Genomic DNA, 12235 nt, shown 5'->3' on the forward strand with positions numbered 1-12235 from the left:
GTTTTTTACGGTTAGACTTTGCCTATGTTCACCTAACTTGCTTAACTCGAAACTTGGTCTCCACGCCTCGCTGCTATTTACGTTTTTTAAAATACTTCTAAAAACAAGCATTTATGGAAATTGTTAGAAGGGCCATATAGATTCAATATAATCTCATTTTTGCTCAACGCACAGTCCCATTATTTCAGTCAAATATATAATTCTCACCTCTTAAAAATTACGATCGATTCAGTGTCTTAAACCAATCAATGTTTCAACGGGTTCGATAAATATGAAGTTGACATATGTGATCACATTACATTTCATGACTAATCTTTTGTCCAAATAGCAAGAGAGAGAAAAGTAGCCAAGTCATGGTATCACTAACCTAACCAGCCAATTCTCGAATCAAACCTACATACGCGTCAAATCTTCCATTGTAACAAAGACAACGTCAATGATCAACATCAGCAAAGAAATTGTTGTAAGACTTTGTGGGTAATGTTATACCCTTTAGCACAATCAAGAAAATCTAAGTGAGAGATGAAGAACAGAAACAGGGGCAAAGTTTCACCCGAATGGATTGTGATTCTATGCATTTTCAGCTTCGCCCTTGGCACGTTTTTAAGCAACAGGTTTTTATTCTTTTTGTCTATAAATTTTCGATTTTTCTTTCATTTTTTCCTCGTAGTTCACAATATTAATGATTCATGCATTGAAATCCATGCACTGAGTCTGGTTTCACTGCTGTTGTCTGTAGTATTTATGAACTTTAATGGTGTTTCACGAAAAATAATTATATTTATGAATTCGTATTGAAGTTTCGGATTTTCTTGTTTATAGAATATGGGTTGTTCCCGAATCGGAGGATCAGATCATGCCCATAGGACGACGACCAGAAATTTTGGCTGCTAATTCCGGTGACTGTGCGACAGAAAAGGTTTTCTTCGTTAATACTACGTTCTGTTTTCAATCAAAAGCCTATTGGTCTATATGATTTAATTAATTCATTTATGTTTGCCAATTTCTATTTATCTTTTGAGTAATAACAAAATCCATGCAGTGAATCCCAAATCTATTTTTCACGCACGTTTTAGTTTGTAGTTATTATGAATTATCGATTCTATTTCAGGATAAGGAGGAACTGATTGGAGAGTTTAGCAAAGCGCATGAAGCAATCGAGTTAGTACACTGCATTAAAAATGTTCAAACAAAAGAAAGACTACTGTTGAAAAATGGAAAATTAAAGAATTTCTTTAAGTCGTCTAGTTGCTTAAAAAAATCCTGTATTTGTTAAGAACTTGTTAATGTTTTGTTAATTTTCTAAGTTGTGTAATTCCTTGGAGGCATGTTAGATCATTGGACTCTTCGATTGCTAAACTGCGTATGGAGTTGCCTTCAACAAAGAATTCTCGCAAAATCGGGAAGTTTGAAAACTTTAGTACAATTTTGCATCCGGGCAGTAATGAGACGAGGAAAAAGACATTCATGGTTATTGGTATAAACACAGCATTTAGTAGCAGGAAGAGGCGTGATTCAGTTAGAGAAACCTGGATGCCTCAAGGTGGTGTTACTTCATTGTGTTCTTTGAGGCATGTTTTTATCCTGATCTTTTGTTTAATGTTGCTCTTACTTTCTTGACTAGGTAAAAGTTTACTTCAACTTGAAGAAGAAAAGGGGATTGTTGTTCGTTTCATGATCGGCCACAGGTAATTTTGTATAATGCCCACTAGACTTAGTCGAAGTGATAAACTGTTATTATCTTTCATGCTCTTGTACTACATAGTTTATCATTTTTATGTCTAGTAGCTTGTCCTTACATATACATCAAGCAATCTGCCTGTCAGACTTATATTTGAGTAATGCAGTGCAACATCCAACAGCATTCTCGATCGAGCAATTGACTCGGAGGACTCTCAGCATAAAGACTTTCTTAGGCTTGTAAGTATAAATAGAGTCCTCGATATCCTCTGATTAAACTAGATTCTGGGTCATTTCTATGATGTGTATGTTTTGTAAGCTTAAAAGATTACTAACTTCGGAAGTAAAAGAAAAATTTCTCAGTCAAAGATGAAAACTAGTTATGTTAGAAGTAATTGCTATCCTGTTGTCAACTTAAACAACTTATAGGTAAGAAAAGCATAAAATGTTTGGATATACTTAAAAGTAAATTGATTTCCTTTTAAGGTTAGCCAAACAGTTAATACATTATTTTGCAGGAACATATTGAAGGATATCATGAGTTATCAGCAAAGACAAAAGCATTCTTTTCTACTGCAGTTGAAAAATGGGACGCTGAGTTTTACGTCAAGGTGGATGATGATGTTCATGTAAATTTGGGTACACTTTCTTTCCTTTTCTGTCCATTTCTTGATCTATAGACTGCTGGGAACTAGAACATTCTCAGATGAAATTCATTTGAAACCTTAGTGGTTCAAAATTTTAAGATATTAATCAATGACAATGCAGGCACGTTAGCTGCAACTCTTGCTCGTTACCGCTCGAAGCCTAGAATATATATTGGATGTATGAAATCGGGGCCAGTTCTTCATCAAAAGTAAATTCTCATACTTAACACTCTCGTTTGAAATGGCCTATTATACTTGTGCTAATTTACATTTATATATCAGATGCCATGTTTTCATATTAAGGTATTGTCTCCTGATAGGAACGTTAAATACCATGAACCCGAGTATTGGAAATTTGGAGAGGAGGGAAATAAATACTTTCGACATGCATCTGGGCAGATCTATGCTATCTCAAAGGATCTGGCAAAATACATCTCCATCAACCAGTAAGTCATCTCCTCTCCAAACAATTTTTCCATTTGTTCTCTTTAAATGAAATACAAAATGTATGTCTTGATATGGTAATGGTTGCATTTAGTCTCTTGCATAGACAACCCAATCGACTTATTAAGGGTTGGACGAAAACTTTAAAAGTCACAAATAATGGTTTAACTGACGGATAGTTGTTTATACATACCTTTCTCGTGATTTTTTTTAGGCCTATTCTGCATAAATTTGCTAATGAAGATGTATCACTTGGAGCATGGTTTATCGGTCTTGAAGTTGAGCATATTGATGATCGCAACATGTGCTGTGGAACTCCACCTCGTATGCAGTATTCTTTACCTTTTCCTCTTATTATTTAAATAAACATCATTATTCTTGAATTTTTTTTCTTCTTGAGTCCATTAAGAATCATAGTTTCTGTGCAGAATGTGAATGGAAAGCACAAGCAGGTAATGTTTGCGTTGCATCATTCGACTGGACCTGCAGTGGAATTTGTAAATCTGTGGAAAGAATGAAGGATGTTCATGCCAAGTGTGGTGAAGATGCTGCCACTCTTTGGAATGCTCTTATTTAGCATTACCGGCTAACTATAGAAGGGAGGTCGATCCAAACGTTACAGAATTATCATCTGTCTTCTTTTTTCCGTTATAACTATTAGCAAAATACACGGAGAAATTGTAGGAGCAGCTCGATGCATTGCACTGCAGATCTATCTATAGACAGAAATTTTCATTAGATTTTGAATTTTGGTCTGTTATAATGAATTCTCATATCAAGTTCACAATTTCTTTCTTCATCTGTGACTAGTCAGCCTTGGGCTATTTAACTCAAGGATCTGAAACGTACTGTGATTTCTACAAAACAAAGTCTGATTATAAGTTCAGTAGGCTGTCAACTACGTGAATGATGGACAACTGATCAAAATCGTAAGCTTTAATCAGATGAAAAATTGCAAGTACTTCTCTTCACTATAGTTCAGAATGTCTACAGATACGAATGGAAGAGACCACTTCTCCAATTCCAGACAACATCAAAATCGCTGTTCATCAGTAAAACGACGGGAAGTAAAATAAAGAACTTGGATGTAAAATGTACGATTTATAATCATGAACTAGAAATGATATCCTTCAGGCCTAACACGAATATAAATGTGCATGTTAAGCATCATTCACCAGGGTACATATTATTGTTCGACCAGATTGCAAATATTTGACAAAAACCAGGGAGCAGGTTCTCCAACTTTACAACTGACCAGCCTCTAGTTTTTCTTTGCTGATAGTTCAAATGCTCAATCGATGAATAGTGCAAGATATTTACTGTATGTGTAAATTTCCTCTTAACCTGTTTCTAATTTCCAAACTTTAGCTTTTCTGCTGGATATATTCCACTCATTCTACCTTCTTTCCGTTGCTTTGTTGATGAGAACTTCGAACTGCCAAACTTTTGAGTTTGATCAAACGGCTTAGTTTCTTTCGCATCATCCCCTCTGCTTCTGCAGTCATATTCAAGGTGCGTCAACAATATTGACACAATAATAAAGGAGATAAAACTCAGAAGATGTCCGGGATGATAACCAAATAAAGTCATATCGAATAGACAAAAGAATACACACCTGACGTGAAACAAGAATAATAACACACCAACAATGGCCGTGCCTTTAACAACTGTTTTCAGAAGTTGCTTTCGACCATGCTTCACTGGAGAGAGTTTGGGACTCGTAACCTTTCTTCCATCTGAAGTATTTTCTGCCAAAACCTCCACGTTGTGTTCTTCATCCTAAATAAGCAAAAGAGAATCATTGCAGGTTACTCGCAGACAAATATAGTCCTTCAGATATAAAACTGACATTTTGTTGATGATCACCTGAATTCCATTGTCAGAAACATAACAAGTAGTCTCATTATGACCGGATAGTTGGCATTTGTGCTGAGATGAAGATAAGACTACGGTAGAAATATCCAAATTTTTATGTACAAATTCAGGTTCTAGGATATTACTCGCTGACGTGCATGGTTGCTTTTCAAACTTATCTGTCTTTTGGGTTTCACACAATACAAACAACTCTCTACCCTGCTTGTCAGCCTCAATTTCCATTGATTCAGAAGTGTAAATATTTGTAGTCGAAGGACTGTCTACATTAACGTTTGTAGATGAAGAATTATCTGTGTTAACATATGTAGATGAAGAATCGTCTACATAAACATTCAAAGTTGAAGAATCCTCTGCATCAAACTGGTCTTCAAAATCCAAGTCAAGCATCCGGCCTAACACAGAACTCATGCTAGTGGTGGATGATACTTCAATATCTTCGTCATCAGAAAATTTCCTTTGAAGTCCATTCTGAGTACTATTTTTGGAGGTTGATCCTTGAGAATCAACATTAAGGAAGAAATCAAAAAGATTGTTTTCTCCATTGAAGAAAAGAGGACTGCTACCATCAGTTGTTTGGACAATCATGTCGGAAAATGCCAAGTAATCTGAAATATAATTTCTTCCATTTCCATTGATGCTTGAAGTATCTCCTACCATTGAATCACCATTCTCAAGGGTAAAGTCGATGTCAGAAATATCCACTGCACCATTATTGTGGCTACATCTCACTTGATCATTTTTGGTGCAATTAGACGACCTTTTATCAAGCAGATGATCATTTTCAACATTTTCTGAACAAAGCAGTTTTATTGGCTCAAGTGAACGTGCTGATTCATGCGGGTCATGTTCGAATTCCTCAATACATGGGCATTTGACATCTGATTGCAGTACATTTAGTCTTTCCACATATTGTCCAACTTCTGGAGACGTTGCAGGTGAACTTTCCAACTCTGGATGTAGTTCAGCAGTAGCATCAAACTTGTTGGCAGATGAAGAAAAAGCATGTTCTTCTACATATCTGCTTTCTGCCTCATCTGACCCTTCAGATCGAGTATCATCGTATCTATCAGACTGCGCATAAAAAAATTTCTTCATTGCAGTAGGTGGGCAATAGCAGATTAGTGATTCGAAATTAAATATAACTCCCGTTTGGTACCCATTTTTTTCAAAATGCATTTTTCTCTCTCTTCTTTTTAACCACACATTCTTCATTAAAATAATATTACACGTAAATCAAAAACTTTTCTTTATTTTTCAACCACACATTTCCCATCAATTTACTATTCTAAAATGCATTTTTACATAAAAGTAACTCCCCAAACACCCTCATCATATAAGCAAAGATAATTTTTTTTATTTTTTTTTTCCCTCTTTGTTCTTCAAATTGCATTGGCCTGCTTGAGCAAGGATAAAATTGGAAAATAAAGTAGTTAAGGCCTCAACTAAAACACTGATCATCAAAGTCAAGCAAGCCAAATTTTGTGAAACAGATGAAGTAGCCAGTTGCTGACAGGTGATAGCAGTAACTATCAACTAATTCTCGAGGGCAAAGTTGATAAGTGAAATATCTGCAAACCTGTTTCAATTCTGTTCTGGAACCTTTATGCACACTGTAACTGGATGAACTTGAAAGGCTGCATTGTGATGATTCCAAGCTTCTTCGAATGCCTCCGACCATATCAGTGGGCATGTCTACCGTGTAAACAACCACATCAAAGTCCGGAACCTAACAAGAATATATATTTGATGAATTTTTGTGCATGCCTAGAAGGTTTTAAACAAATTTTGCAAAAATATAGGAAACTGCTGAAAACACTGGCAACAATAACCAGGAAGTGGATCTGGTATTAATAAAAACATCTTACACTTAGTTGCTTAGAACTGGCTTTCCTTGAGAGTGCTCTTATGCAAATGCAAACTTTTCGAATGTCTCGTTTCTCAACAACATCTGATGGTGAAAAGAGATCAATGCCATTCAATCCTAAAATTTTGCACATCTACCAAAAAAGGGTGAATTAAGAATATTAGCAATCATTTTTTAAACATTCTGCTTAAACAGGATATCATTGTCGGCACAGACTACCTGCTGCTCCTTGTAATTTTAAATACTAATAAAGTCCTTTCACAAGCTCAACAAAATACATTCAAACACTTTGATATGGACGTTTGTGCAAATTATATTCACTTCAGAACCCCATGCTCTTTACTCATTCCTTTCTCAATCATACCTATCATTGATGACTGTCACGAGGTGACCGTAACTTGGCTTGTTACACACAACAGATGTAGGAGAGCAGTTCAATAATAACATTGTTACATTCCTATTAGAGAGGGATTCAAGATTTAATAAGTTCACAACATAGAACTATCTTCTGAAAATGGCACTCTTCAATGCTTCGTTATGCATTTGGTTCAACAGAAAGAACATGCTGTAATGTGTACTCAGTAGTGGACACCATACAAGAAGAACTCTTCTTATGGAACTTCTTGTCTGAATCTGTGATTTTCTTCTTTAAATCTTGAAATGTGTATAGGAGATTTCACCTGTATCTATAATTGAGTTGACAAGTTTTTTTAATACTTGGTACAGAGATGAACCCTAAGGATGCTACGGCCACAAGTTACTCATGTGTCTGTGAAGTGGAAATAATATATGAGTATTATCTTTTTCTCCAAGGATTACAAAATCCCTGAAGTTCAAGACAATGAATGGTTCAATAAATTGCTCTAAAATGATACTGAAAAACTCAAAAGGCAACTATAAATACTTTAATAGCTTTAGCTCCAATTAGCAATTGTCAATTGAAAAATATTTACAAGTAAATTATGCAGAGATGGGGGCAAGGTTATGATGTGTTACCTTTAGAAATATATCAACATTGGAGTAAGGTCTGTATCTCCCTCTGATCTTCTTAGAGCCAAAGGGGCCATGTTTATGTTTGAAATGTCTAAACTCCACACATTTTGCCAACAGCAAATTCCATACCACTTTAGAAACTTCAAACCTAAAAAATCAGACAAGTCAAAATCATTGAACACAATGGAAAATTGTCTTGTAAAACAACTGACAACTTAACATTTTCTCATGCTTTATAATGTGCTATGTACAGCTCGAGATGATTTCCTTTTCTCTCCACCAATCAGCGCAAAAGACAAACCATTTTCATTACACTTGTGAATAATGGCATTGCTAAAATTACACACATAATTAGCTAGCTGGATTTAAAAATATGAATGAGTTCCTAAGAATTTTTCCAAAAAACTGCCTCAACAATGTTCACTTATAGATTCAAACTGTTTCACAAGGCAGTTCTGAAGGAAAAGAACTCCCAAACCACTAAATATCCATTCTTCCCCAATTTGCAATAATTAGTTGAAATTATAACATACAGCATTATCATTACTCATTCATCCCTTGTATTTGGATTTTCTTGCAGTGTTAATATTATCCATATCAAGAATATTTATTACATACTGATGGTTAATTAAATGCTGCATGTTTCTTGTTTCTTCAAAATTTCTTCACCTGTTCAGCAAGAAAAACGATATAAAGATTTTTATTTGTATTCAATATAGTAAAAATCTTGGGAGCCAATACTTCATTATGGCACTATAACATTTTCCTGATATTGGTATTTCATTCTTGAAAAAAGACTGAAGAACTATAATGGAACCCACAAACAGGTGCACCACCAATAAATACTGGCAAGCTGTTTCCCGTGCCAGGTGATTAAATTTCTAGGGAAGCAAAGCATGTTCTTCATTGAAATGAGTTTTTCCTTTCATTTTCGTATGGAAACTGATAAATTAAACATTAATTTATACTCAGAAAAAAATGAAGGGAAAACCTGCAGTAATTAGATTGTTGACAAATGAAAATAGAAAATGTTAATAAAATTCAAGAACTCACAGTAGCTCTCCATCTTGAAGCAAATCAGAAATATGCAAATCCTCATCCAATCTTGTATCAAGAACTTCTCCAAGCCATATTCTTGTTTGAGTCTGAACCAATTGAATACAAATAATGATATTCTAATAATCAAAATTGCAGATCAAGATAAAAATCAACTGTGGGAGCTTACATGTTACTCTTACATCTTGAATTCATAAGTGTTTCTATACACGAATAACAAGAAGTGAAGTTTGTTCCAAATAAACTATGGATGAACTAAATTAATCCTTTTCACCACTCCCTTTGATGTAATGTTACATCTATTAAAGGTCAAATCCAATCTTTTAGCAACCATATTACCTCAACCTCTTCTAACATATTCTACTGAGACTGCTAGCTTCTTTAGGTTTATGTGAGGCATGTCCCGACTATTAAGTTGTTCTGTCCTCCATTTGTTGACCTGCATACTCATTTCTTATTCTATCACACTATCCCAAAATCTAATTATGCTACATCCATCTTTATGATCTTGTGAACATTACGCCCCATTAACAAACCAATACTAAGTACTATAATCCATAACTGGTCTTGCAATCAACTAAATGTCCACAGAACTTGGTTGTTAACTAGGTATCTCTCTTCCAATTAACTAGATGTAGCACTTTCTTTTTTATTTTGTCCAACTCACTCGAATTTTATTCAGTACATTCTCTAGAAATGTTATTGTGATTGAACTACACAGAATAATCTTCTACTGCAACTATACCATCCTTGTAATTCCTACTACGAGGAAATTTAATCGATTCATCTTAGTAGTTAGCCTAACACACACACACACACACATATACATTAGATGTCTAAAATTACTCAAACTTTCCAATTCTCGATTTATTCTCCTCCCAACATCACCACTTAAAACTATAGCATCATCAAATAACATACAACAGATCATCTCCTAAGCTCAATTATGATCAACAGAACGTGATGGACTCAGAGTCAAAGAAACTTGCCTACTAGTGCCCCCACTAGATTCAAACTGTCAACTGTTCCGCCATCCTAAAGCAAATGCTTTTACAATATATCTCCCAGCCATAAAACCAAATGATTTCTCTAAAACCTCTAAATGACATATTAAGCTACAATCAATCAACCTCTCCGGTGAATATTATAAACAAAAATACAAAATCAAAAGGGACCTGCAAGAAAACATCATCAAGCTCCCGGAAGCTGGATTCGCCAGAAGACGGAGAAGAATCGGCGCTTACAGCGGCCACTGCCCGCCTGCCCATTTTCATATATCCCGCCTAAAACGCATCTCCCATCCAAACAACCAAGAATACAGTAGCACTTGAATGAGTGAATGAGAATGAAAATACAGTGACAGTATTAAATCTTGATTTATAATACTGTAATAGTGGCAATGAGGTATGAAGAGTGGCAGCCTTCTGGGATTTCCGTTTGTGTGTATGAAATTCGTCACTATTTTCCTGTGGTCGCAATTTTGCTGGACTTTTTTCAAATTCGTCACTAATCTTTCTGGAAAGTTGGTGCCAAATGAGGCAAACGGCGGAAATATGGCGAAAAACCTTTTTGTTCTTTTATAGTCCTTTTCTCGTGGACCCCACTTTCAATGCCTATTTCTAATTTTTTATTTTTTAATACCTTTTCTTTGACTTTTTTTTTCCTTAAAGCCCAATATTTTATTTAAGATTATTGCCCACATTCTAGGCCAAAAAATACATTATTTATGTCAAATCAATGAAAAATATATTGTTTAAAAATAAGAAAATGTTTTAGATTTATGTATATATTATTTTAATGAAAAATGTATGATTAAAATGATGTTAAATCACTGTGAAAAAATATATCTTTTGGAAAATAATATGGCTCAAACAAGCCAATTATCGACTACAAATTTTAGTACTATAATAGCCTACATTACTATAAGCCCCCGTTTGACACCCTTTAAAATTCTTCGATTTTAATTTAAATTCTTCTCTCTCTTATTTTAAACCACATAATCTTTAATAAAATAATATTATACACAAATCGAAAACTTTTCATCCTTTTACAGCCATTCATTTAAAAAAAAAACATTATTCCCCCTTATGAACTCAAATAATGGGAGCCAAACGAGGGCTAAAAGTTAAACTTTAACGTCTAAATTTAATCCATGTTTGGTCCTTATTTTTAAATTTTTTAAAATTCAAATTTAACCATAAATTCACAAGTTTTAGGCTTTTAGCCCTTGTTTAAGTCCCATTTAGGGGGATAAAATATAAATTTGAATAATGTATTGATGGAAAATGTGTTATTAAAAAAAAGAAAATATTTTGAATTTACGTGTAATATTATTTTATTGAAGAAATATGGTAAAAATGATGTCAAAATATTGTAGAATGATGCATTTTTCTAAAGAATGGACCTCAAACAAGGCGCCAGGGCAATCACATATTTTATCATTTTTTAAAATTTATTAAAATTTTGATTTTTATCAAACAAAAAATGGGCTTATGGTATTTCGAGTACAATCTTTTTACGTGCCGAGTTATAGATGGTGAACCGAATGTTTGAAACATTTTATTTAAAAATTATATTTTCTTAAATTCATTTTTACATACAATAATATTATTCTTAAGTAATCTTCGAAGATTATTAAGCTCATGTTTGATGATTATCATTGAGAAAAAATGATATTTTTAATAGTAATTTTTTTTTTTGAAAAATATTTGGTTAGAAAATAGGAAGAATTTTGAATTTATATGCAAAATATTTTATTACGTGAATATGTAGTTAAAAATAAGTATGAAAATTAAAAAGTTTAGTTTTATATGGGGGCAAAGTAGGGCTAAATTTGAGAATTTATTTATTTTATTGGGTTGTGTGAATTGAAAATAACGTTGGATCATGTATAAATGTGGAAACTTATTGTGTGTACAGAAACTACACACATAGTAGTCATACAGAACAAACACGACAAGGTTGGGTGAGGGAATTTTTTGGCATATTTTATCACAACATGAGTCTCACACATATAAAATTTTTGACAGAATTTTATGAAATAATTTTCTGTACAAATGGAATTATTCGTAAGTGTAAGCCACAAGCATCTATTGCACACAATTGTTACGCCACTCGCAATAGACACGTATTAGAACTCTGTGCCTATTATAATAGGCTATGTCATTGTTAATTGAAGACCTAAATTAAGTTCTATTTGAGCCACATTATTTAAAAAAAAAATTGTATTTTTCAACAGTGATTTGACATTATTTCGACCACATATTCTTCAATAAAATAACATCAAACTTAAATTCAAATTTTTTTTATTTTTTTAATCACATATTTTTTATCAATACACTATTCAAAAATACATTTTCATTTCAATAATGTGGCTCAAACAATGGCTAAATTAATCAAATTCAAATTTCATACTCGAAAATTTTTAAAAACATGAATCCAAATGTATGATTTATTAGCCCTCACTTCTAATGGACAAGTATAAGGATGTCAATTGGGCTCGTCGACTCAGGTCGTCGTGGCTCCCTCCGAAAAAAGCTCGAGCAGGCTCGACTCAAGGTTTGGGCTGAGGCCCATTTTGAGGTTCCGAGCTTAGCCTGAGTCGGCCCGTGTGGCTCGCCCAAAAAAAAAAAAAAGGTTTAATAAGTGCCAATAAAAAATAAAAAGAGAGGGGGGG

The 12235-nt window shown here is 33.9% G+C and overlaps 2 protein-coding genes across 4 annotated transcripts; one reads left to right on the forward strand and one right to left on the reverse strand.

Annotated features, from left to right (window-relative positions):
* The first annotated feature begins 297 nt into the window (after window positions 1–297).
* LOC111401097 (beta-1,3-galactosyltransferase 7-like) lies at window positions 298–3570 on the forward strand. Of its 3 annotated transcripts, none has more exons than XM_023028652.1 (11): window positions 298–614; window positions 823–919; window positions 1112–1161; window positions 1308–1543; window positions 1625–1688; window positions 1848–1920; window positions 2199–2319; window positions 2449–2536; window positions 2648–2773; window positions 2986–3095; window positions 3200–3570. In XM_023028652.1, exons 1-11 carry the CDS (start codon window positions 523–525, stop codon window positions 3346–3348), a joined length of 1206 nt encoding a protein of 401 aa, XP_022884420.1. In that variant the 5' UTR covers window positions 298–522; the 3' UTR covers window positions 3349–3570. The 3 variants fall into 3 exon arrangements, with proteins under 3 accessions (XP_022884420.1, XP_022884421.1, XP_022884422.1); XM_023028653.1 differs by having other exon boundaries at window positions 299–614; window positions 1326–1543; XM_023028654.1 differs by having other exon boundaries at window positions 299–614; window positions 1335–1543.
* A 287-nt stretch (window positions 3571–3857) lies between these two features.
* LOC111401096 (protein OPAQUE10-like) lies at window positions 3858–10089 on the reverse strand. Its single transcript, XM_023028651.1, has 8 exons — window positions 9735–10089; window positions 8557–8648; window positions 7507–7651; window positions 6512–6643; window positions 6223–6372; window positions 4638–5717; window positions 4387–4550; window positions 3858–4266 (listed from the first exon to the last, which is right to left on the reverse strand). Exons 1-8 carry the CDS (start codon window positions 9831–9833, stop codon window positions 4122–4124), a joined length of 2007 nt encoding a protein of 668 aa, XP_022884419.1. The 5' UTR covers window positions 9834–10089; the 3' UTR covers window positions 3858–4121.
* Between the last annotated feature and the right edge of the window lie 2146 nt (window positions 10090–12235).

This window comes from Olea europaea, chromosome 10 (genome assembly GCF_002742605.1).
Source record: "Olea europaea var. sylvestris chromosome 10, O_europaea_v1, whole genome shotgun sequence".
NCBI lineage: Eukaryota > Viridiplantae > Streptophyta > Magnoliopsida > Lamiales > Oleaceae > Olea > Olea europaea.